Genomic DNA, 25,629 nt, shown 5'->3' with positions numbered 1-25,629 from the left:
ACCAGGCCCCTCCACAGGAGCTCTCCATGCCAGAGGCTGCAGTCCTGCTCCAGAGTTTGCCAGAGGGAGCAGCAGCGAGCACAGAGAGGGTCTTCCTTCCCCAGCTCCATTAGCACTCGGAAACTTTCCAAAATAGCTACTCCGGGCTAATTATTCCATTCTGGAAGTGGATTAAGCTAAAGCGGAAAAAGGCACTCTTATTCTGGAATATGAGCATCCGCACAGGGGCCTCTGCTCAAACAGTTGTTTTGGAAGAGCTATTTTGGTGAAACACAAAGTATATAAAGCCCACAGATGAACTCTCCTCCTCAGGCATCGCTGCCCAGCGTCTTCCCTGAAGCACAGTCAGGGGGTTTTGCCTCTCCCAGATGGGAAATTCAGGCACCACTCATTTACGGTGGACTAAGGTGCCGCCCCATGCCTCCCCCTCCCTACCTGGCAGGCAGGTGCAGTCGTAGGTGGTGTCCCCGATCTGGCGGCAGGTGCCCCCGTTCTGGCAGGGCGAGGGGTTGCAGGGCACGTAGAGGTGCTCGCAGTTCTGCCCGGTGTAGGCTGGCTTGCAGGAGCACTGGTAGGTGCCCACCTCGTTGGTGCAGCTGCCCCCGTTCTTGCAGACGGGCGGGGAGATGTTGCACTCGTTGACGTCCTGCTTGCAGTTGGCGCCGTGGAAGCCGGCGGTGCAGCGGCAGATGTAGTGGGCTTCGAAGGGCACGCACTGGCCCCCGTTGGCACAGGGGTTGGAGGCACAGGGGTCGGCCTGCTGGCAGGTTTTACCTGGGGAGGGCAGGGAGGGAGGGTGAGGATGCAAACAGCAGCTCAGCTCTCGGTGCCAGTGATCTACACCAGGGTGCAGACCCGGATCTGGGACTGGTCGTCCCTGATCCCCCCACTGTGCAGTAGGGTCACAATTCCCTCAGCTACCATCCGCCCACCCCCAACCAGCTTTGCAGACCACCCTCCCCAAAAGCCAAACTCACAGGCAGCTCTCCACCCCTGTGGCAGCTCTTGGTGCCAGTGATCTACACCAGGGTGCAGACCTGCATCTGGGACTGGTTGTACCTGATCCCCCCACTGTGCAGTAGGGTCACAGCAGCTCTCCACCCCTGCGGCAGCCCATCCCTCCCCGGCGGGCCATGCCCCCAGGTGCCACCCTCACCTGACCAGCCGGGCGGGCAGCGGCACTTGTACTCGCTGAGCGTCAGCAGGTCGCAGGTGCCGCCGTTGCGGCAGGGGTTGCTGAGGCAGACGTTGTCGCGGGGCGTCAGGCACAGCTCGTCGGTGAAGCCCAGGCGGCAGGCGCAGCTGTAATCCACCGTGCTGCCGCGCACCAGCGCCGTGCAGGTGCCCGCGTTCTTGCAGGGGGAGCTCAGGCAGGGGTTGGGCAGCTGGCACCGCTCGCCCACGTAGGCACCGCTACACCTGGCAGGGGAGAGAGACGCCGTCAGCGGGATGGCCCCGAGCGGGCACCGTGAGCCCCGGGGACCGGCCCGGCCCAGCCCCGCACGTCGGGGCTCTGCCCTGGCTGCTCCGGGCTGGGAAGGGGAGGATGAAAGGTGCTGGGAACAAAGGCGTCCCCCATGGAGGGGCCTGTGCTGACTTGCACAACCGCAGCCGGCGCTGGCAGCCTGCGTCTCATCGCAGGGAGGTTCTTCTCCCTCCCCTCCCTGCCGAAGGGGAAATCGAGGCACAAGGGACACACGGAGGGGGCAAGAGAAGCATCCCCACACCCACACCAAATCCACGGGGCCAGGCAGCATGGGGACAGCCCTGCTCCCTGCCTGTCCCTGCCCACGCTGGAGTCTCTGCTGCACCAGGGCTATTTTTATCCTCCCTCCCTCCTAAATCACTCAAACACAATTAAGCAGGGGCTCAGCATTGGCTGGCAACAGGTGGGACAAGCTCCTGCTCCTCAAAGTCAGCTGAGAGCTTCCTCAAAGCCAAACCCTGCGCAAGGAGGGTGAGTGGCTTTGGCTGCTGCATCCCTCTGTGTGGGGGCCCTGAGAGAAGAAGCCCTGATGCCACCACCAGCTTCACCATCTGCCACCACTGGCCACCTGGGCTGGAGCTGGCACCAGAGAGATGCCCTGAGGGCAAACCCCACCAGCCATCCTGGTGGGCCTGGGCAGGATGTGTGGCTGGCAGGACCCTGCAGAGGGGGCAGGATGAGGATGGAGCAAAGCTGTGCACCTGACACACAAAACTCCCAGGGATGAGGCACAAACCCCCTGTTTGGCTGGAGGTGGTGGGTGGGGAAGGTGACAGCACCTGGGGGTCCCCAGGGTGCTGTGGCAGGTCAGGCTCAGGGCACCACGAGGTCACACCTGTGGCCATCAGATCTGGTGGGACATCGCATTCCTGAGCCTCCTGCACGCCTCCAGGGCTGCTGTGGCACGGGGGCGGGCAGGGGGGTCCCAGAGGATGCTGCAGAGCACGGCAGTCACCGGCAACCCCCAAAACAAGCCCGCGGGGCTCCTCTGGTGAGGCACAACCAGCAAACCCCACCCTCAGCCGCCCCAGCCCGGAGCCACAGCGCTTTGCCGGCGGCAAGACCACGTTTCAGCCCCGCTCCCCCTCTCCTCCTACTTTTTTTTTTTTCCCCTTCTTTTTCTGTTTTTTTTTTTTTTTTTTAACCCAATTCTGATTTCATTGTTGGGGATTGTGTGAGAATTTGTCAGGATTCGGAGACATTTTGAGTTAATGAGACGGCATTATCCAGGCCAAATGAAAAAGAAAATGTGTATAATAATAAATCAGGGCATCTGCTCGGCACACAAAGGGCGGCGGGGAGCAGGTGTGCATCCTAATGAGGCTCAGCAGCTGCCGGCGCCCGCGGACGGTGCCCGGCTCGCCGGCGGCTCCGAGCCCCGGGCGCCGCGGCCGCTTCTGGGTGGCTGCGCGGGGGAATGCGGAGCTTGGGGCCGCCTGAGAAGGGCTCTTTGTGCGGGGCCGGGCACGGGCACAGCGACAGCGAGAGGAGCAGGCACAGGCACGCCGCTGGGCTGTGCAGTCATCTGGCAAAACCCCCGCCCGGCCGCACCGCACACGCTTTTTTTCTTAAAACAATCCCCCCGCGCCGTGCGGGGCTGGCGGACAGCGGAGCGGCACCGGAGGCTCGGACGGGAGGGAAAGGAGGGGGGAAAAATGGGGAATAAGAAGAAGGGGAAAATTAAAAAATGATGCTGGAGAAAGAGGTGCGGTGGCAGCGCTGGTGCCACCACGGGAGAGGGACACGGTGATGCTGGGGGAGCAGAGGGGATGCTCGGCATCCCCGGCCAAGGCAGGAGGGGATGGCAGAGCCCCAGCGGGGCTCTCTGGAATTGGGGTTCCTGCGGGGAGAGGGGCACACAGCCCACAGCCCTCCCACCAAATTGATTTTTGGACCTACTCCGATTCCAGCGCAGGCAAGTGGGGGTTTGAACACATGGATGGGAAACCAAAGTAAATCCCAGCCTGAACCTGTGGTTATTAGCCGGGAGGTTAATTAGAGATGGGAAGTAGAACCCTGAGGGACAGGGAAGCCCCTGCCTGAAGGCACAGGGTGGGTTGGGGTCAGTGGCAGTGCCTGGGTTGGGGGCTGCCTCACTCCTGGCTGGGCTGCTCAGGGGCTTTCCAGGCTTGTGCTTCAGGAAACCCCTCAAGTTTCATGGAGCTGGTAGATTATTTTAAAATGAACTTCTATTTGTTTAAGACCTGATTTATGGCCACAATCACCTCCAGAAGTGAGGAGAGTGCAGCAGATGGCAGGGAAGAGTTCAGCTTGGAAGGGCTGAGATGGGCACAGGTGGGCCATCAAGTCCAGGGTACATTCACACTCCATATTTCTCCTCCCAAAAGGGGCATTCCAGGCAAATCTTCAGGAAAAAAGCACCACAGCACAGGCATCCTTCCAATCCAGCAGTCACTGCTCTAACCCGAGGAGGAGTTTCTACCATTCCACATGGGGCTGTGCAGCACAGACCCTCTGACGTGCCCAGCAGCTCCCAACCTCACACACCCACTGCACACACAGCTCCCAGCACAGGGAACCTCCCAAATCTTTCCATGGTTTCTAAGTCATCTTGGTTTCTCTGTGCCCAGGACATCCTCCTCCCTCACACCTGGTGGATTCCACACCACTCCTGCATCTTCTATAGATGCCTCAGCAGAGAACGGGGCTGTTCCTGCCCTCTCTGCAGCAGCAGGTCTGGGACAAGCAGGGAAGAGCACATTCCCAGCTGTGGAGGAAGCCACGGGATGGATTTCATTGTTCCCTCCCCTGACGGGTCCCAGCGCTCACTCACAGACAGAGACTGGAGCTGCATTTCAAAGCCCAGCGACCTCAGCAGATTCAGAGAGTCCTGGCTGCAGAGGAAAGCCTGGAGACAAGTCTCACATGCAAAGCAAGAGATCAAAAACCATGCGAAGAACCAGGGCAATCCAAGCTGTAGTAATTTTCCAACTTTTCCAGGTCTGGAAAGGCTGGATTCAGCAGAACTAAGCTCAACTCCCAGCTTTGCTACAACCTCACCACGCAGCCACCTTATTTCTCCAAGGACTAAAAACCTCTCCTAAAGCTCAGCCCAAGGAGCTGAGCTTTATTTTCTGTAAAAAACATGAGGCGGTGTCAGGGATTCCAGGCGAGCAGACGTGGAGGATGCGACGTCCCCGCGGGCTCAGCCAGGTGAAGATCACCCTGTGGTTTTTCCTTTGGCATTTCCCAAGCCAGGGCTACCCAAAGCAAACCCCAAGCAGCTCATGGAAATTAGCATAGGAGACATTAAAGGCTTTAATTACAGATATACGTGTTGGCAGAGGACAGGGCGGGTGCTGCAGGATCAAAACAGCTCAGGAGGGCCATTAGAAAGCAGCTTGGAGGCAGTGAAATGTGGCCAAGCTGCCTGGGGTCCTGAGGAGCCTCTGTGAAAGCCTCAGCTAGGCTGGTGTGGTCACAGTCCCAGCTCCAGGCATGACGAGCACCCCGTTCCCAAACCAGGCAGGAATGGCTAAAAATACCCCTGTGTCTCCCTCACTGCTTCCCTTGACTCATTAAGGTGCTGAGGAGGCATCAAGGGCTCCATTTTAGCCACTGATGCAGGGTGATGGCATCCCCATCCCCATCTCCATCCCCATCCCCATCCCCAACCCCATCCCCATCTCCATCTCCATCCCAATTCACATCCCCATCCCAATCCCCATCTCGGATGGCCGAGCCCTGCTCCAACACACAATTCCCCCTCTCCCAGCACCATTCCAGCAGAAAATCTCACACCTCTACACTTCTGGGGTGTGCTCCACCACGGGGGCAGGCAGGACAGGGGACAGCAGCCAGTCCCCAGCCCTGTGGATGAGGGTGCTCCTTGCAGGGTGAACACACTGATTTACACTCCCCTGGGTGTCTGGGGCTGGCCGTCCCGGTGGCTTTTTTTGTTTCTGGGGGTCAGGCAGAGGCTGGGAGCTGGATTCCCACAGCACCAGGCTGGGATGTGTCTTCCCCCTCGGAATGAGCATCCGAGTGCAAACTGTGGTGAGGGGGGACAAGATTAATAATGCACTGAGCTGCTGGCCATAAATCTGCACGATTCATGGCCAGTGTGAAGGGTGATGGAGAAGGCCTTGTCCAAGGTCAGACAGCAGTCCCTGGGGACAGCCTGGGAACAGCAACAGCAGCCCTGAATTCCCACTCTGCTCCCACCACCAAGCCTGGGCCAAATCTGGATCTGCTCAGCGTGGGCACGTGCATTTGTTGTGTCTGCTGCACATCCTTGAGGAGTTACAACCAGAGGCCCAACTCTGCAGCTATTCCAGCGAGGCTCCAGCAGAGCTCAGCGGATCAGAAAACCAACAGCACGAGTGATCTGCAGGAGTATCACAGCCCCTGCTGCCCCAGCTCTGCTCCCTGGGCTGCCACAGCTTCCAGCACCTCTGGCAGAGGTGCCAGAGCTGGGCGCCCATCCCAGCCCCCCCAGCCTGAGGTTTCTGCTCTGGGTGCTCCCTGCGTGTGGCTCCGGTGCTGCCGGCCCTTTGTTCACTCTGTGGTGCTCAAGGCTTTTCCTCCAAGCCACCAGCAACAGGTTTTGTCCCTCCGCAGCAATGCGGGCACTGAAAGCATCCCGAGGCAGATGTTTCTGTGACCTCTGACCCAAGACTAATGTTTTCCTCTCTGCACTGAGCTGCCATCTGCCACGGCCGGCACAGATGACACCCGGCCCGCATGGCAGCACGGGGGCTTTGTTTAAATGCAGGATGCACAGCCCTGCACAAGCACAGCCCGGGGCCAGGCTGTGTCCCAGGGGTGCAGCCAGCACGGGGATGTCCTGGATGTGGCATCACCCCCCAGCTCACACCACCCACTGCCCTCCTGCCAGGCCACCCAACAGCAAAGTGGGAACCAGGTGTAAACTGGAGCACATGCACGGGCTGTCCCCCATGCCCATCCTTTGGATGGGGAGGTTCAAGGGACAGCAGGAGGGGACAGGGGGCTGGTGGGGAGCCCCACCCTGGCCCCACATCCAGGCTGCCTCTTATCTGCTCTGCTATCACCTAACCTCTTCCTCACCCCCAGCTGCTGGAAGCATAAACGGCCGTGGTTGTTTTCCCCAAGGTATGAGCAGCGTGGGAAAGCTGAGCAGAGCAGGCTCAGGTCTTTACTGAAGCACCATTTTGGGGGCACTTGAGACTAATGGGACCAGGACACTCCCTAGTGCTGGGTGTAGGGTCTCCCACCATGGGGAGAGGACCCCTCCCCAACAGGCTGGGCTGGGGGATGCCATTCTCTGCTCCTGTGGCTCAGAACGGCCACCCCAGATGAGCCCCAGAGTCTCAGGCAAAGCACAGAGAAGGTTCAGGAGCACAACTGTGACCTTGAGTGGTGCAGAGGGTCCCCCCTTGGGACCTTCACACCCCCAGAGCCCTGTGCAGCAGCAAATGTGCTGTGTGACCTGTGGGTGGCTGTGCCAGCGTGGTCGGGACCCCATGGAGCGAAGCAAGTGGCCGAACGTGAGCAGGACACTCAGATTTCACATGTTCGCAGGCAACAGCTGAGGGAAGGAGAACCAGCCCTCGGGAGAGCCTCCCTGAGCTGCACAAGAGCCCAGAGGCAGTGCAGGCTGCTCCAGGTGCGGAGCAGTGACACAGCCCTGCCCCTCTCGGGGTAACCGTCACCCCCGGGCTGACAGTGGGAACCACGGCCTCCTGCCCCACAGCTTCCCCCGTGCCCCAGCAGCTGCACAGCCCAGGCAGCAGGGAGCCTGCTCTCCAGCAGGCAGCCACACACAGGAGTCACCTTTCCAGTTGTGCCAGTGGCTCCCTGCCTGGCACAGCCTGGGAGCAGCACCCCAGCTTTCTCCTGAAGTTACACCCTTTCCCGTAAGACACGTTTGCTCGCTGCCAGCCCAGGCTACCCTGAGCTCCCCTGGCTCCAATCTGACCAGAGAAAAGGCCAGTGCTTGGGGATATGTCTCCCTGAGAGAAGAAACCTGCTTCTCACTCCAACTTATTCCATTCATTCTCGTTGCACTGCCTCCCCAAGAATCCCTCCTGCCCCAACCTCCTCGCCTGGCATCACCAGGAGCACACAGAAGGAAATGGGTGCAGGGAGATGAGGAATACTTTTGGGTGCTGCCCTGACCTCCCTGGAGCACGTGGGGCTGTGGATGCTCCCTGCTCCCTGGGGCTGGGGGCTGATTGAGCCCCCTCTGGCTCCACACCTCACCTGCAGCTTTGCTGGGTGGTTCCTGGCACGTATGGCTGTTAACAAACCACAGCTTCACCACAGCTGCCAGGAGAGCCAAGGTAGGAAGGCAGAGCTGCCCTCACCCATGTGGGGCACCCCGACTGGCTGGTGCACCCTAAAGCTGCCCCGGCGCCAGCACAGCCCCACAGAAACCTCCAGCAGCCACGACAGAGCTCCCAGTACCAAAACCCAGCTCAAGACCTAAGTGGTGGTTTTTTTAAGAAGTCTCATCCAGGTTCTGCTTTATTAAACACTCTGGGACACCAGCCTGGGAAAAAAAGCAGAGTTTCACACAGGGAGGTGGTTGGCAAAGCAGCAGGTTACTCCAAGTGACATCAGGTTAATAAAGCAAGAGCAGATCTCCATTCTTGTTTAATTAAAAAAGCAAACTGCAATCCCAAGTCTTTGATGTGTTTTTTTTTTTCTCTTGTTCCATTTCATTTTTGACCTAGCCCAAGTCATCTAATTGAGATTTTAAGATCCAGACTTTCATCTGGAGAGAAACTAAAGGAATTCCCAAAGCTGGATATACTCATGGACAGGAGTGGGGAAAAAAACATGCTAGAGCCCTGTTCCTCCTGTGAGGAAGGAAAAAAAATGGCTTTGTTTCTTAAGCAGACATTAGTCAGGACAGTTTGGGAACCAAAGCTCCCATTGTAATGAAAAACAATATAATCCCATTACTAAGCAGAGTGGCCAGGCTATTCAGGGGTGGTAACTGGCTACCTGGGAAGGAGCTGCCTTTCAAGGCAGCTTCATTCACAACAAACATGAAAGATGTCGAAGGAAGAGCCCAAGACAAAACTCGCCCCATTCCCACCCTCAACAATGGCTGCTATGAAATATTTGTTTTCCCCAGTGGATGTTTTTTATATCCTCTGCCAGTGCAAAGCTGCACAGCCCCATTGTTTGTGGGAGCCCAGCTCACTCCGCTCCTGCTCTTGCAGGAGCCCATTTATGGGGTGACCACGAAGGATGTGCTTCCAGCAGAGGATCCCCAGGGCACACAGCCTGGCTGGGGCTGGCACGTGGTCCCATCACCCACCTGTGTGACATTCCTGGGGCAGGTCCCCCAGGAGCAGCCACAGTGCCCATCAGACACTGGAACAGCACCCGGCCCCTGTGGCATCTGAGAACACCCCCTGCGACTGCTCCCTGCTTTTGCCCTCTAAAAATGGGATATTCCTTAAGCCAGCAGAAGAAAAAGTCAGAATTTGGGGGAGATAAGAAGTTTCTACCTCCACAGGCTGCCCGCCAGCCCAGCATTGCCTGAAGTCACTCTTCCCTCATCACCCTTTTGGGGGTAACTTCTGGTTTTCCCCTGCTCTGGACCCAGCACTTGCTGCCCATGCAGGTTGAATTCACTCTGCTGTGCTCTCAGAGCTCTGGCACACACACAGCCCCAGTGTCCCCACCTCACTCAGTGATGATGGACTCCCTCTTTTTCCCCCTTTCCCCCCTCAACCCAAGTTTTGGCTAAACACCACACTGCCCCAGAGCCAAATATGGAAAACTCCCACCCGTGACCCCACCATCCCACTCGTCTAATCCTGAACTTCAAACTCATGATTAGGATCTGAACAGCCACCAAAAGTTTAAACAAGCTAAATTTAGCTCTGATATTTATAAACAAGGAGGAGAGGGGGGTTCTGCTGAGCACACGGGTGCCCCGTGGCACAAAGCCAACCGAAAGCCAAAGAAATTCCTGCTGGGGACATTTCAGCAGGATGGGGAGTGGGCAGAGGTGGCAATGGCCAGACAGGGATGGATCCAGCTCCCCTCAACCTCACAGCCATGGAGCTGCTGGTCTCCCCTTGCAAGCAAAACCCCCAGAAATAGTTATCAGCAACAAAACCCTTGCCCGCTTGGAAACCATGCGCTTAAGGAGGCGAGAGCAGACGGGTATCAGCTCCTGGGGTCTGTAGCCCGGGATTTCTGCTGCTGCCGAGTTTAACCAAGGAAACAGCAGAGAGGGAGGGAAGCCTCTGCCTCCTCTGACACCTTTTGCCGGCAGAAATCCCTGTGTCAACATGACGCCCTCGCCGAGGGAGCGGGGACAATGGTGGCGGCTCTGCCCTCCGGCCGCAGCCCGCATTCCTGCCCCCCTCCCCTGGAAACCCCCCTTTTGTGGGGAGCAGCAGGCCCTGTGAAAGGGCCGTCTGTCGCCCTGCCTTTTGACTTGGAGGTCTGTGTCTAACATTTTAATAGGGGCTGGGGGCCGGGGACAGCCCCCCTCGCCCCATCCCTGCCGCTCCCCCGTGGGGTCACTCTCCCAGCCTGCCCCAAAGCATCCCAGAGGACAGGCACATTCCTCCACCTGCTCCAGAGGAGCCAGCCCGTGGGTTACCCAGCCAGGAGAGCCTTTGGCAGGGTCTCATCCTGTTCCCCCCAAGCAGGGATGCTCCAGCAGGGCAGGAGTGCTGGGGACACACTCTCCTGCATGGCTGCTCGCTGACAGCAGAAAATTCCTTAAAATAAACAACGGGACACTCACAAATGCTCCATCCCCAGGCAGTGATGCCAGCAGGGAGCGTGTGGCCCCTGAGGTCCCCATCACCCTGGTGACAAAGCCAAAAGCCACAGTGCCAAGGGCTCCTTGCCATGCTCCTCTTGGGGACAGGTGTGGCAGCATCACATCACACACAGAGGATGAGGAGGAGCTGGCAGCAGGATGCCAAACTCAGTCCTGCAACAGATCCTGCACAGCCCAGAGGGTAGAAGCAAAGCTGGCACTGCCACTCTCAGCCATGGTGACGTTAAATCAAGCCCAAAGGCACAGGCTGCCCACCCCTGGGTGCCCCTGTGGCATCCAGCCCTCCCAGCCCACCACCACCAGGCCACTTGCCTGCAGGGTGCCCCTTCTATTAAATAAGGGCAACGTTATAGCATCATTAAAACTTAATAAATCCATTTCCCATATAAATACCATTAAATCCAGGTTTTGGGGAAGGGAATTAGGGTGAAAACTTGTTAAAAGAAAATTACTTCGGCGCAAATAAATTTTTGCAACTTGACTGAGCATGAAAGTTTCCCATTAAAATGCGACTCGGCTCCCTTTGCTGGAAATGTGCAAGAGCCTAATAACCATGGCCTAAACATTAACTGTTTAACTGGCTTTTCCAATATTAACTCCAGGCTGCCACGGGGGGAAGGGGAGGACGTGACGGGTGAGAGCTTAAAGCAGACATTAATTACTGCTGTGTGAGGGAGGCACACCCTGGGCTCGCCAGCATCCTGCTCCCATGGCACACACTGGGATTTGGGGTTTGTTCTGTGCAGGGCCAAGAGTTGGACTCAGTGATCCTTGTGGGTCATTTCCAGCTCAGGGTGTTCTGAGATTCCCAGCAGGGCTGATTTTGGGTATGGCTGGCTTGAAGCACAGCACGAATTCTGCTGCATGGGAGGTGGCAGGCATGAATTGGACTCAGTGATCATGGTAGGTTCCCTCCTACTGAAAATATTATTTTTTTGAGGGCAGAGCTCCCCATATAGCCCAGCCAAACATCTCTCCCCCATCCCCAGCACCTCAGAGAGGTTTTATTCCTGCATCTCTCACACCCAGCACTGCATTCACCAATGGGAACCTCCAGCACCATCGGGGTGCCCAGAGCAGCAGTGGCTGCCCCTGGATCCCTGGAAGTGTCCCAGACCAGGTTGGACAGGGTTTGGAGCACCCTGGGCTGGTGGAAGGTGTCCCTGCACATGGTAGGGGGTGGAAGGAGATCTTGAAGGTCCCTTCCAACCCAAACTATTCCTCAGTTCCATGGTCACCCTTTTAACCGCCAGCAAATTGCTTGAGATATCTGGAACCCCAACACATCCTGTACCACAGACCTGCCCATGGGGGGACCTGCCAGCAAGAGGAGATGCCAGGAGAGGACCTGACCCACCAGATGTGCACGAGAGGAAGGCAGAGTCCAGCTGTGGGTGTCCAGGTGTGAACAGGCACCATCACACCTGGCCAGATGCTCAGCTGGAAGCAGCACTGAGCCGCTCTACCAGCACAAGGTGTTACTGCCATGCTCTGGAGTCACTGGGACCAGCAGGGTGCTGCAAAGACCTCCCAGCATCACCCACAGGAGCTCTGCTATAAAGTCCAGCCAGCAGGGCCTGACCCTCACACCTCTCTGCTCCTGGGTGCCTCCACACTCAGAGACCCAAGAAATCAAAAATGCAGCATTTCTTTCCTTATTCCAGAACTCTGGCTGCAGCAAATCTGGGCTCATGAGGGCACCCTGCAGCAAGGCAGCATCAGAGACAGAAGGGATTTGGGCACTGCTGGGATGGGGGGATGCAGCACCACCCTTCGGGCATGGGGCTCAGCACCATGTGCCAGGGGTGTGTAATGAGATGAAAACACCATTTGGGAAGAAATTGGAATCATCCCAGTCACTTCTCCAGACTGCTGGCCTTTCTAACTCTGAACACAAAGCAGAGCTGGAGGGTAGCTTGGGGAGCGGTGAGTGAGCAGCCCAAGTGCCCCTCGGTGCTGCCCCATCCCAGGCAGCAGAAGGAGCCTGGCAGGTCCTCAAGGATGCCTGCACACAGCCCTGAGTGCAGCAGGGCACTCTGAATACCTTCCTGGCCACTGGGAGGAAGGCAGGGCTCAACCGAGACCCCACAGCAGGTCTGCTTTCCTAGGGGGGTTTAAGTTATATCCCAGAGGCTCTTCCACTCTGCAGCCCCAACAGATGGTGCAAAACCTTCACCTGGCAGATGCTGACCACAGAGAAGTCTCCATCCAGATCCAGAGCTCACCAGCTCTCCCTAAGTGCACCCTGGGGCTACTCCCTCGTTAAACACGCTGATGCTCTATAAAATTCACATTCCACTCATGTACACACGCTGCCACCACTTGGGACACCAACCAACACGAGCAAAACAAGGGTCACCACACCTCCAGGCCTGGAAAATGCAGGTTAATTTCCAAACAATGTTATTTTAAAACTTGCTAACTGCCTCCTGATTATGTTGTCTGAGCCCTTAATTGGTGAATAGCCTGGTCTAGCAGTGACTTATACGTGTCACCCTCATGCTACATACAATAAACCATAAAAGCCTGGGAGGTGAGGCCAGGCATGAGGTATCAGCTGGAACAAATGGACGTGTTGTGGCTGCCAGCAGGAAGGAGGACAGCGAGTCAGGTGCAGAGATGGAAGAGATTTTGGTGGAATAAAACGTACTCCATACCATGGAGTGAGTGACCTCCAGCCCCAGGGAGCAGAGCCCCGTGCACTGCTTCACACCACGAGGCCATGGAAAATGAAGATGCCCCTGCTCACTGCAGAAGACCTTTAAAGGTCCTTTCTGACCCAAACCACTCTGTGAGCTCGGGTGCCTGGTGGGGAAGAGCCCCACTCACGTGAGGTGATGAACACCACTGTGAGCTCCTGACCCCCTCTGCATCACCCCATCTCTCCTGCTCATCTCTGTGCTCTGGGGCCTGCTGAGGTATCTCCTCTCAAACACATCCCATGCTTGTCACACAGGACAACCCTCTGGCCACCACAGGTACCCAAGCCATGAGACAAACCAAGCAAAAAACCTCAGCCCAAGCAATAAAACGCCAAGGACACAGAGCAGAAGTGAGTGGGACCACCCGAGACTCCTGATAACGATCGAGACACCTTCCAGAGAGCAGAGACACAAACAGATTCTCTTAGACAAGAGCTAAAACCCCCACTGCTGTCCCAATGACCTCAGCAGCTGGGCTTCAGTTTCTATTCCACTGGAATCTGCAACAGGTGACACTTTGGTATTTTTAATCTCCCCTCTTACCCATTTCCACCTTGTTCTTTCCGAGAATGAGATCAGACTCGAAAGAGCCAACAAGAGTTCTCAACATGGCTGAATCACTGCTCCTCTACTTCTTTAAGAGCTTCCTCTGGTTGATTGTTCAACACTCCACCCTCTTCCTCTCCAGCACCGAGACTGCATTTTTTCTTTGTTATTATTTCATGGAAATAACGTTGGGTTAAAGCACATGAGAAAAACCAAACCAGAAGGAAACTTCCGCCCTTTACAATGAGATAACAATGACTGAGCAGTTGAATAACTTGAAGGGCACAGAAACTCGCGGGGCTCACATCACTCCTCTGCCTTCCTGGTTGTCTCCTCAAAGAGTTTTGAGCTAAAATAATCACCTCTTCCCGCTATGGTCCCCTCCAGAATGCTTCTTCCCATGTTTCTGGCCTGCTGCCCGTGGAAGCTGGTGGTGGCAGCGGGCACCAGCTCAGGAGCCACTGCCCTGGCTGAACGACAATGCTGTGCTGATTCATAAACAGAGGAAGTACTTTAGCAAACTGACTTTTCCCCCTTTTCAGCACAAGCCCAGTGATTAATTTAACTTATTCTCTCCCTTCACCATCTCTTTTGCTTCTCTGAGCAAAAGGAGAACCCAGGCACGGCTCCTCTGGCTTTAATGGTGAGAGGCTGGTGGAGCAGGGCTGGAAGCTCAGCCCTCTTTCAATGCCATCTGCTTTTAACTAGCAAAGCAGGGGAGGTCCTGGGAATAAATGTCACATGGCACAGGGAGCTAAAATCAGCCCGGCTCATTTGCAGGGATGCCAGTCAAAACCAGGGTTATCCAACAGTCTAATTAGGAGCTATCACTAGAAGTCAAAAATGACCTCTTGGAAAAACCTTCCCATTCACTCTGGGAAAATGCCTTAGTCCAAGGCGAGGGCCTTTTCTGGAATGCCACAGCTCCCCAGCCCCACAGAACTTCACGCCAAGCCCCGCAGCAGCCACCAACTCCAGCCTGGACCTTTTAAAGCTCCAGCTCTGGGACAAAATCACCCAGAGCCTTCAGCTGGGGTCTGTGCAAGACCCACAAAACTGCTGCTGCTCTGTCTGTGCTAAAAGACCCAGATAACCCTGCCAAGATGGAAAGTGGCTCCAAAGGAGCCTAATTAGGGTGCTTCTGTCTCAAGCCCTCCAATCCAACGCTTGGTCCCTCCATTCAATACAGCCCTGCGTGCCCTGCACCGCCTGGCAAAGGGACAAGCAAGATAAGGCACCTGGAGCTTTATAAACTATCCCTGTAAAATAATAAAAAGCAGAGAAAGCTCCTGGTCTTGCACTGGCGGTTTCCTTTCCATAGCAGGGCTGATAACCCGGGCTTGGAGTTATCAGAGTCAGCTCCGTGTAACCCAACGAGCTCTGTCCTGCCACAAGTGCCGGGACACTCGTCCTCTGGAGCAGCATCCCCCTCGTACACTATTTATTTCACTCCACTTTCTAATTGGATTTGTGGGGGCAGCACAAAGGGGCTTTATGGCCAAACTTTGTTAAGTGCCAGGCCGAGCAGAGATGTGGCCAGCAGCCAAAATGGTGCATTTCATGCAGGCGCCAAAGGGCAGTGCCAAGCTTTTCTGTGTCTGCTATCTTGTGCTCTTGGCTCTGCTTTGTTTAAGAAGCTTGCAAGCAAAGCTCCTCATCAAGAGATATTCAAACAAAGTCAAAAACCAGGATTTTGCGAGTTGCTATCAGGTAACTTGGGAAGTTGCACCTCCTTCAGTCTGGCTGTACCTCCAGTATCTGCCCCCATCGCCCTGCACGGGACAAGAGCTTTAACACACCCAGAGCACACACCTTGTGCTCCTGCAAAAATAACTCACACACGCTCACGAGGCATCTGCAGCCAAGAGAGAAGTGGTTATTCACAGCCAGCAACCAAGAACTTCTTTAAAGTTAACTTTTTCTCTTAAAAAAAAACCCAACCCACCCCGAGCCTACTTTGGAGGCTTCTCCAAATAGAGCTCGCACACATCAGATCTAATTAGATTCCATCACCATCTGCACATGAAATGTAAATCAGGAGTTGCAGAGACTTAAGAAAAAAAAGAAAGAATGACCACAAGGAAAAGGAGGGGTGTAAGGTTGGGGAGGGGGTGGAGGGTTGGGCATTCTGGGAAGCCATACATGATTAGTCACACAGCATTAATCTGCCTCCCTTAACAATAGCTGCCGAATTTCGACCGAATCCCAGCTGTCGCTCTTTGAATGAAAGAAAACAAGATTTAGAGCGTCAAGCGTTGGTAAGGGCTTCTGTGCAAAAAAAAGTGGCGTGCATTCATTAGTGCCTCACAAAGGGACCCAGCCTTTGTCCATTAAATTGCTCATGTGCCTGATTGATTTGCTGATTTATTTGCACCAAAGGGTTGGGGGGCTCAACTTGGAGAAGGGGGCGGGAGGTGCCCGGCTACTGGGCAGAGTAACGGCACCCAGGCGGATTTGCAAAAAAGCAACACACATTGTCAAGGGAAACTGCCATTCAACAGGTTGGGATTGGAAATGCCTTCAGGTTCCTCCGCCGAGGACTTCCTATCTGGAAATTTGGGGTGGGTGGGAACGTCTCCCTGCCTGCTTGCAGCTCAGGCCATGTTCAACAGGCAGAGGGGAAATCTGGCCGGAAAACAGAGCCTTGCCCATTCACATTTCTTTTATGGAATAGTTTTAAAAAGGGAGCTGGAGTCTTATTCATTTCTCTTGGTTATTGTTCCCTGGGAGCCTGGAGTGAATCGGCCATCGCTGCGGTGGGTCGGTTGGTCCTTCAAAGAGTCCCAACGCTTTACACATCCGTTTCCCCACAATCAGCTTGGAGAAAGACCCAGTCTGGGTGCCAGGTCCCACCAAGAACGCCAGGCTAGACCACAGCTTGGCACCAGCACAGGCAGGGCTGCAGGAGGAGGTGCCCTGCTCCCCTGGCGATGCCTCATCGGCCCACAGACACCACTGGGGCAGCTCCAGCAGCCAGAGCCATGCCATGGAACCTCTCCTGAGTGTTTATTGGAGGTGTACCAGTCACCCTAGTGTGCAAGGGACTGAAAGGCAATGCTTCAGGGCCAGGAGGGAGTAGCTGGAAAACAGACAGACAGCCTCCCTCCCCGCCCGACGGTCCAAGGAGCGCCGCAGGCTGGCCCTACCTCCTGCTCCATCAGCAGGGCAGTCTGCATAGGCTAACACCAGCAAAACATGGCCCTTTGCCCATGTTTTTCCACCCAGCCAGGAACAAAGCCGATCCTGCCAAACTCGCGGTGACTCCTACACAAGCAGGTTATTCTTGCCACTCAAGGAAAGAAAACGCATCTTGCCCTATTAAATCCAGAGCCTTCAAAGCAAAGTCAACATGAATGTCAATAACTTTGGTCGGGGGAGATGAAAATCCTCTGGCTGTTCCATACTTACTGGCACACCTCCGTCCCGTTGGGAAAAGTTTCACACTTGCCCCCGTTGAGGCAGGATTCGGCAAGCTGCGAGCACCGTAAACCTGCAAGCAGAGGGACAGCATTAGCCACAGCTCAGGGCCCTGGTGGCAGCAGGGGGGCTGCATCCCCTGGCGTCACCCGGGCTGGGGACAGGCTCGCTGAGACCCCCAGACCCCCTGTGCCTGCACAGCCTGGTGAGGTGGGGTCCAGCACCCGGCAGCCCTCACCCGCAGGGTGATGGACGGGGCAGGGACTGTGTGGCTCCCGCGCTGAGAGGCTCACCTAAAAATAAACCCACGGTGGGTCTGAGGGTAGGCAGTGCCTGCTCCTCCAGCAGGAGGACTGACAGAGAGAAACCCCAGATCAGGCCCTTGACTGACAAATGCCATTTGGGAAAAAACATCCAGCCCGGGGCCCATGAGTTACCATGAGCTCGGTAACGAAATGAGTCGCCCGTCATAACTTGCTGTGAGTAAAGGTTTCATTGTCTGGCCCTCAGAGACAAATTCTGCAGAGTTACCACAGCAACTCGCTGAAAGTACCAGAATCGCTTCCGATTTCCACCCCGGCTCGCTCTTCCCCTTCTCTGCCCGCTCGCTCTTCACGGTAACTGGTTCTGCGACACGCGTGTGCAGCCGGGCCAGTTTCACATTGAGCGACTGCAGCTTCGCACCGCCACCGCCACAAGCCAGATCCTGCCCTGGATGGGTGCCGAGCCCACGCAGCCCAGGGGTCACCCCGCCGGGGCTCCGTGTTCCACAGAACACGGGCTGGGGCGCTGGGGACCGCTCCGGACGGGCACAACTTTCTGCAAACTTCGCCTCCGAGGGCTCCCAGCCCTGCTGTGGGAGCAGCACCGCTGCCTTCGCTACCCAAAATACTCTCAGGGCTCTCCAGAGGGGGCTACTAGCTCGGTCCCGGGGCAGGGGGGCACTGCAGGGTGCCGACCCCCCGGGATGGGCTGCTCCCCGCTCCGTCCCGCACCCCCGGCCGCTTTGGGGGCTCTTTTCCCGTGCCCCGACCCGCTGCCCCCGACAGTCGCCCAGCGCTTTGCGGCGAAGCACCCAGACCCGCCCCGGAGGGGGGGCCCCGGGGGGCCCCGACTTTCAAGAAACAGGAAACCGAGAAAAATTTGCAAAACGGTCAAAAGCTCTCGCAGAACAGCAGCAGGAGCGCGGCCGCCCTGCGCGCCCCTCCGCCGGGCCGAGCTCCGGCTCCCCCGGCACCGAGCTCCGCTCCCCCCGACGGCAGCGAGCGCCGCTCCCCCGGCAGCCTCGGGCACCCAGCTCCGGCTCCCGGTGGTCCCGAGCGCCTCCTTCGGGGCACCGAGCCCCGGCCCCGCCGCGCTCCCCCGCGCCGTCCCGGCCCCGGCTCCCCCGAGCTCCGGCCACCCCCGCGGGGCTCAGCCACGCTCTCCCAACCCGGTTCCGGTCCCGGTTCTCCCGCTGGCAACGAGCTCCGGTTCTCCCGCAAGAGCCGAGCCCAGTCCCGGCGCATCCCGCGGCACCGAGCCCCGGTTCCCACGAGGACCCCGCGCCCGGACCCCCCCGAGGGCGCCGCGCTCCGGTCCCGCCGCAGAAGCCGAGTCCCGGTTCCCACGGGAGCCTCCCGGCCCGGACCCCCCGACGGCGCCGGGCTCCGGTGCCCGCCGTGCCCCGCTGGGCTCCGGTGCCCGCCGCTCCTGGCCCCGCTCCCGGCAAACTTCCTGCGGGGCGGCCGGTGCGGGGCCCGTGGCGGCGGCCCTCACCTCGCGTCAGGGCGGGCAGCAGGAGCACCAGGAGGCCGGGCGCCAGGAGCCGCTCCATCCCGCTCTGCTCCCGCCGCTCACAGCCGCATAGATCCGCGGGGCCTCGGCCGAGCCGAGCCGAGCCGGTGCCGGTGGCTGTGCGGGTCCGCGCCGCCCCGCCGGGAGCCCCAAACACAGCGCGCCCGAGCGCAGCGACTCCGAACGCGGCGCCTCCCGCGGCTGCTCAGCCCCGGCGGGCCGGGCCGGGCGGCGGGGGGCGGGACGGGACGGTGCGGGGCGGGCCGGGCGCCACGGGACGGGAGGGGATGGGACGGGACGGGCGAGACGCTCCTCCCTGCCCAGCCCGGGGGGCCGCCGCCGGGAACCCCCTTCCCGCCACGGAGGGTCCCCGAGTGGGACGCGAGTGGGGCTGCGGGGTCCGCGCAGCCCCTACGGGCAGCCCCGGGGCAGCCGCGCCCCTCTGTGCAGCCACCGGACCCCCCGGTGCAGCCCTCCCCCGTGCAGACACGGATGCACCGGGTGCAGCTCCTTCTCTCCGTGCAGCCACCGCACACCCCCGGCGCAGCCTTGCCCTGCAGTCCCCCTAACCCCGCAGGGCAGCCCCCCATTCCCAGCGTAGCGCCTGCACAGCTCTCACGTGCAGCCGCTACAGAGCTTCAGCACAGCTCTGGACACCTGCATGCAGCCCCCACAAGCTCACACATTTCCCCAGTGCAGCTCCGGAGACCCCCAGCTCAGCCCCCACCCCAGTATTGATGCAGCTTCCCCAGTGCAGCCCCCCCAGTCCCTGCACGGCTTCCCCAGTGCAGCCCCCCACAGTCCCTGCACAGCTCCTGGGGCCACAGTAGCCACTGAGTGACAGGCCAGCCTGACCCGCACACGGCAATGGGGTGGCTGTACCGGGGGACCAGGACATGGACTGACCATGCCCCGGGTGCTGGGAAGCGCAGTGTGGGGTTCCCCTTCTGACCCCACCGGGACTCAGGTGTGTGCAGGTACGTGGAGCCGTTTCCCACCCAGCTCCCCCGCAGGTGCCGGCAGCTGGGTCGGATGTTGTTTGTTTTGTGCTGTGAACTCATGAACTCCCAGGCAGAGCCTGGCCAGCCCCGTGCGCCGCATCCACAAATAAACAAACACTCTGGGAGAAACGGGGAAGCCAAACCCAGGGGCAGCCCCACAACCCCCATGTGTGTGCAGGTTCCTGTTAGAGCAGTGGTGACAGAGGGTCCCAGTGCCCTCATCCCCAGAGCCCCACTCCTGCCCCAGCTGCCACTGGGCCACAGTCAAGCCTGGGAAAAAAAAAAGCCAAGCTGGAATGCCCCACCTGAAATCCACCCAGGTCTCGAGTCCAGGACTGGTTGAAGCCCTTAACCCAGTGTTTGTGGGTGTCTCCTGCAAGCAGTGGCTGCAGGAGGTGCTCAGGGCTGTACCCAGAGAGCCCCACTGATGGGCACAGCCCGTGTGAGGGTGCTTAAACATGATGGTTCCTCATGAGCCCTGCTCAGCGAGGCCACAACGCCTGCAAAAGTGGGGAGCGAAAACTCAGTGTGGAGAATTTGGGGTACCAGCTCTTCCAGGCATGGGGGTACTTAAATCCCATTGGACTCTTGTGACTACCTCAAGAGCTGTTGGAGGCTACTGGGTGTTTCTTTTACAGCTCCCAAACATGAGGACATGGAGGGATGGCTGCCAGCATCTGGCTGAAAGCTTGGGAAAGAGGAAGGAGGATCAGCAACGGGTTAATGGGAGGGAGGTGACACTGTGGTCATCTGTGTCTCTCATCGCAGGGTACCTCTCCACCAGCCCCCGGGCTCATCCCATCCCATGCCAGCCCTGCTGTTATCCCACTGCTTCCTGTTGTAAACTATTTCCAGAGCAAGTGTGAAACAATTAAACAAACCGAAGGGCAGAGTCTGCTCACCAGATCAAAGGCGTGAGCCCTGCAGCGGTACCTCGCTCCCGCGGCTCCCTGCTCCTCCTGCCTTCCCCTCTCTGGGCTCTAAAGCAGTGCCCTGACTAGGGCTGGGGAGCCAGGGCCCTGTGTGGAGCATGGTGCCACTCGGGGTCCAGGTGCCCCTGGTGGCTCGAGCCTTGAACAGTTCCAGAAGGTGGGTGCTGCCCGTTCTGTTCCCCCTGCAGACACAAGTACGGTGACAACAACTGGGCAGTGCGATGTGACCCCAACTGTGCCACCACAGCCTTGCCACCATCCTCAGCCTCATCCGGAGGTGTGAGGACAGCCTGAGGTTCCTCCACTTGGCCATCCTGAGGCATGGAGACTCTGTGCTCTTTCTCCATCTCCCCCCTTTCCCCCTCTCTGTCAGAGCCCCCAGAGCAGGGAGCATCTCAGCTCCACCTGCCTGGAAATGCCGGCCGAAGCTTTGCCCGGGCTTGTTCTCCGTGTGCAGAAAGCACCGTGCACTCAGCTCAGCTGCGCTCTGGGACTTGATCCCTGAGACTTGGGAGAGACCCCCCTGCCCCTCGGAGCCATCATGGGCATGCCAGGGGACACGGGGCTGTCAGGGTGCCACGCCTGTGCCATCTGGGCATGCAGAGGTGGTGATGCTGAGGGATGTGCAAGGTGGTGGAGACACTGCATAACCCTGCATCCTCCAGGCTGCTCCTGGAGGTGCTGGACTGGAAGGGCACATGGGAAGGCAGGAGTGAGCGCTGGCCCCGGGTTTGCTCCGTGGCTGGAGGGGTCTGTGTGGTGTCCAGAGCATAAACACAGCCAGACCGGGCGTGCGGCCGCGCAGCCGCGCCGCCTCGTCCCCTGAGCACAGCAGGTCAAATACATCTATTTATTGCCATCACCCTGGGGCTCTGTGACCCCGCAGCTCTGGGGCTCTGCTTGGGGAAAAGGCTCTGCTGGGAGGGAGCTAAAAGGGTCCTCTGTGGTTTCCCATGGAAGCCTGAACACGAGGATGGCTCCTCCAGCCAGGCGCTGCTGCGAGATGTCCCGCTTTAATCTGGTTCCATCCTTCCCCTGGTACTGAGGGATCTGCTGCAAGATCCTCGTGGGGAACCTCCTCAAGTTTCCTTCTCCCAGACGCCTCCTCCAGAGACTCCTACCAGCAAAAGTAAAAAAGGGAGGAAGGCAGAAGTCAGCGCCCAGCATAAATCTTTTTGCAATAAGAGGTGAATAAGACATAAATCCAAAGAAACTTTTTCTTTTGAGTGGTCTTCAGGGGTTAAAAATAATGGGATTTTAGGTCCTTTTAAAAATAGTGTTTGTAAAAGGCTTTAATAGAAACCTTGGCAACTGTCCATGTGATTAGTGATTTAAAAACATGAAACCTCCACACATGTTTAAAAGTTTTAATAAGTTAAAATTAAATGAGTGAAACTCTGGGAATATTTTTTTGTTACTGCAAGCTAAGAAAATCATGTCCGTTAAGGAAAACTTAATACAAATATAAACAGGTAATGCACATCTGTAAATTATTTTCATGTCTCCAGGGGCTGGAAAAAAACCTAAGTGAGACCAGCATTCTTATATATATTTTGCCTTGACAGCTCAGGAAAAAATTTGCCAAAAACCAGAGTTAGAGCACTGGGCTGGCGTGGGAAAGTTGGTTTAGTGAGAAATTTGCCCGAGGCTATTTAAATAAAAACAGGCGTTTTTCTTTAATGGCAAATGCCTGTTAAATACAACCAAGGCGGCTTCCAATCGCCTGAGTAACTTGTGTGCCTATTCCTTCTTGACACTTTCATCTCTTTATCATCACAATCAATATTTTGCTCTTATACCTTCGGTGCAATAAAAAATAAGACTGATAAGGCAGACATCAAACTGGATCTCTCCTGCTTTCCCCACCGTGCTTGGCTTGGCATTGCTCTGCCTCTTGGATTTTGGAGCAGCACGGAGGGTTAGCCCTCCTCATGCTGGTACATGCACCCCCACCCTCCCTCATGCTCTGAAAAAACCTAATTTTTAGTAATTAAGTGTGAATCAAAGCAGGTAGAGCATCCTGGAAAGTCTGAGCAGATAAAAATGCCCTGGCCATGGAGTCTGTGAGGCAAAACTATCCCCAAACTTCTCCATAATGGGACTAAGGCATGATTCTCTGGGGCACCAGAGAAAAGAGGCTGGATTTACGAGAATGGTCTAAATCCTGATTTGTTTTAATCTTATCTTTCTTAAATAGCTGAGTGGAGGATTGTGCCTGAGCAGCCACAGATTAAATCACACCGAGTGCCATCCCTCTGCCACAGCGCTCTGGCATCACATGCTCATGGAGGACGACTTTCCTCCCACCAGTGCAGTAGGATTTGGTCCCATCAGGATGTCCAGGGCTGGGATGGGACAAAAGACAATCAGTCCTTGCTGCCATGGGCAGAGATTGGTGCCATGTGTGTCCCTGCCCTGGCACGGCTCCTGCGCCGGGCTTGGCACCCGCCGAGTTTTCCTCCTCACGGGCTGCTGAAACTGGTTTTAATTGCAGGGTTGCTCCTGGCCATCATTTCTCAGTGTGTAAAGTCAGCCCGGGAACTCTCACCCAGGGATTAGTGACAGGCGGGAAGACGTCCCCGAGGAGCAGCTCTGCCTGCACCGTTTGTACCTGGGTGAAAGGTGCTGCTGCAGAATTGCGCTATAAAATCTGTGTCATATTTAAAATAAAATGTCTTTATGGGCTGTGAGGGGAGAGCAGGTGCTGGGCAGGCATTGCTCAGCCTGGCCCTGGCCCCTTGGTCCCTGTGCTGTTCCTATCCACCTCCATAAAACAACTGAAACATTCTCTGTTGTGTAAACAGAGCCTGCTGGGGTTTATGGGGCTGCAAGTGACAATGTGCTTGTCCCCGGGCCCGTCCCAACCACATGGGCTGCTGGAAATGCAGTTCTCCCAGTCCTTTGGTGCGTGTCCCTGTTCCCTCCATGCTTGTTCGTGCCTTTGTCTGCACCCTGGTGCTGCAGGCCCTGCGTGTCCCTCTCCTGTCCCTCGATTCCTGTCACAGACACCCAGCCCAGGGGTGGGGGCGGCTCTGCACACCACAGAGGAGATGCAGGGGGTGACCCTGACTCTCTGGAGTGCAGACCCCAGCCCAGCTTTGTCCTGCTCCTAGGGACATGTGGGACACCTTTGTATTTCATGTGCATCTTCCTTCAAGGCCATCCCTTCTTTGCTTTTTCTTCCATTCCCCCTTTTCCTGCCGAGGCAGTTTTCATCACCTCAGCAAGTAAATTGCTCACCAGAGTGTGTGGAAGAGCCAGGATCAAACCTCCTCTGATATCTCCATTAAATAATCGAAAACCATCGCTCACAGCAGTGAAAACCCAAGCGTGATTCTCTGTGCACAAGCCCGGGCATGAACCTGATACTGGATTTCTGGACCGTGGTGCAATGCCAGGCTCATCCAAGTCACGCTGGCATCCCCACAGTTTCACCCAGCTCTGTGCTGCTGGGATTTGCCTCTCTCAGGGCACACGCTCAAGAAGAACGTCATGCCATGTGGACACTCGCCCCGCAGAGGTTTCGGGCAGGTTTTTTGGGAAACATCGCTCGCAGAGATCTGGGCGTGCTCCTTCTCGCTGTGCTGGCCCGGGGGGCTGGGCTGCAGGGTCCTGGGATGCCACTGATACCAGCAGGGAGTTTCAGGGGTAGTTCAGTGCCAGCTCTGTTCTCACAGCTCTGGGATTTGGGACTCCTGTGCTGGGATGAAGACAGCTGAAATTCTTAAGCTATTACAAAACGAGAGTAAAAAAGGATTTTCTGCACGGCAGCCTTTGCTGATGCTCCATTCACAGGCACTCCCACCCACCGCCCCCTCTTTCCTTCCTCATGGAAACGGGAAGGCTGGGAGATGTTTCACTTTCCAGAAGGGCTGCAAAGCAGTCCTTTGCCCCCTGAAAAACACACAGGGAAGACCACACATCCTCTGCACTGATGCAGGGTGTGCTGGGCTGCTGCACTCTCAATGGCAGCCCCGTGCCGGGGTGCTGGGGGTGCTCCTTTGTCCCCCCCTGCCATGGCTGGGCACATGTGTGAGGGCTGCTGTCGGGGAACGCTTCCCACCCAGCTCTGACCTTGGTGCCTCCCAGCAAAAACACCTCCTGGAGAGGGGCCAAACACAATAGCCAGTTCCTTCTACTCCCTTCCTTCCCAGGCAGCCACATTATCACAGGGCTCGGCCGCGAATCAAAGCCAGGCACACGAAGACGGGAACCAGGAGAGATCGGCCCAAAGATGCCATTTCCTCTCAGAGAGCAGCGGCTGCGGGGCACAGGGTGTCCCACCACAGCCTGCCAGGGAGGGAGGACCCCTACAAGCCTTTCTTGGGGTATCCAGGAGCTGCAGGAAACCCCCGTGATGCCCAGTGCACCCCCTGGGCCGGGGCGCTGGGGATCCCCTGCCCTGTGCTGGCTGTGGGGTTTGGTGGTGCCACAGCCGGTTCCAAAGGGTTTGGAGGAGCCCCAGAGCCCATTCCCAGACCTCTGCTCATGGGCAGCTCTACGTGAGAGATTTCTTTCCTAGAAAATCATGGTGGGTTTTCACAGAATAGTAGAGTATGCTGAGTTGGAAGGGACCCACCAGGCTCATGGAGCTCAGCTCCAGAGCCTGTACACGATTCTGTGAGAGATGGTATCAAAAGCTTTGCTGAAGTTCACAATGATTACATCTACTGGCTTTCCTAGATAACTATTGTTTTTCTTTAGCTTTAGGCTGAAAAATCAATTTAACTACAAGTCCCTGCGATGACAGAATCTTTTGTCTCCCCTCCACGGGGAGAGGTCACTCCTGTTTGGTGAGGCTGCTGCCTCTCAGGGGATGGGGGCTCGGGGTTCCCTGGCCGCTCTCCCATCCACAAGGCCGGGACGGCTGCAGCCGCGGCACGCTGCGGGCACAGCGCGGTGGCACGGGCCGGCCGTGTGCCGTTCCACCCCCGGCAGCACCTCCGCCTGCGGGTGGCGGGCTGGGAACCGGCCGGCCGGGAGATGCCAGCAAGGTGTGATCCCTCCTCTG

The 25,629-nt window shown here is 57.2% G+C and overlaps 1 protein-coding gene across 2 annotated transcripts in view; it reads right to left on the bottom strand.

The window, feature by feature from the left end:
* NOTCH1 (notch receptor 1) overlaps positions 1 to 18,797 on the bottom strand; it is a 41,627-nt gene extending 22,830 nt beyond the window's left edge. For both annotated transcript variants that reach the window (XM_084219417.1, XM_084219418.1), the window contains exons 1-4: positions 18,668 to 18,797; positions 16,901 to 16,982; positions 1,157 to 1,419; positions 436 to 774 (exon numbers count right to left, since the gene is read on the bottom strand). In XM_084219417.1, coding sequence (XP_084075543.1) covers positions 436 to 774; positions 1,157 to 1,419; positions 16,901 to 16,982; positions 18,668 to 18,725 — 742 coding nt within the window. In that variant the 5' untranslated portion in view covers positions 18,726 to 18,797. The remainder of the gene's footprint in view (positions 1 to 435; positions 775 to 1,156; positions 1,420 to 16,900; positions 16,983 to 18,667) is intronic.
* Positions 18,798 to 25,629: the final 6,832 nt, after the last annotated feature.

The sequence above is a fragment of the Fringilla coelebs genome (assembly GCF_963513975.1).
Source record: "Fringilla coelebs genome assembly, chromosome: 21".
In the NCBI taxonomy this organism is placed as follows: domain Eukaryota; kingdom Metazoa; phylum Chordata; class Aves; order Passeriformes; family Fringillidae; genus Fringilla; species Fringilla coelebs.
Note: the sequence above shows the minus strand (reverse complement) of the source record. Positions and strands in the feature narration are given on the sequence as shown.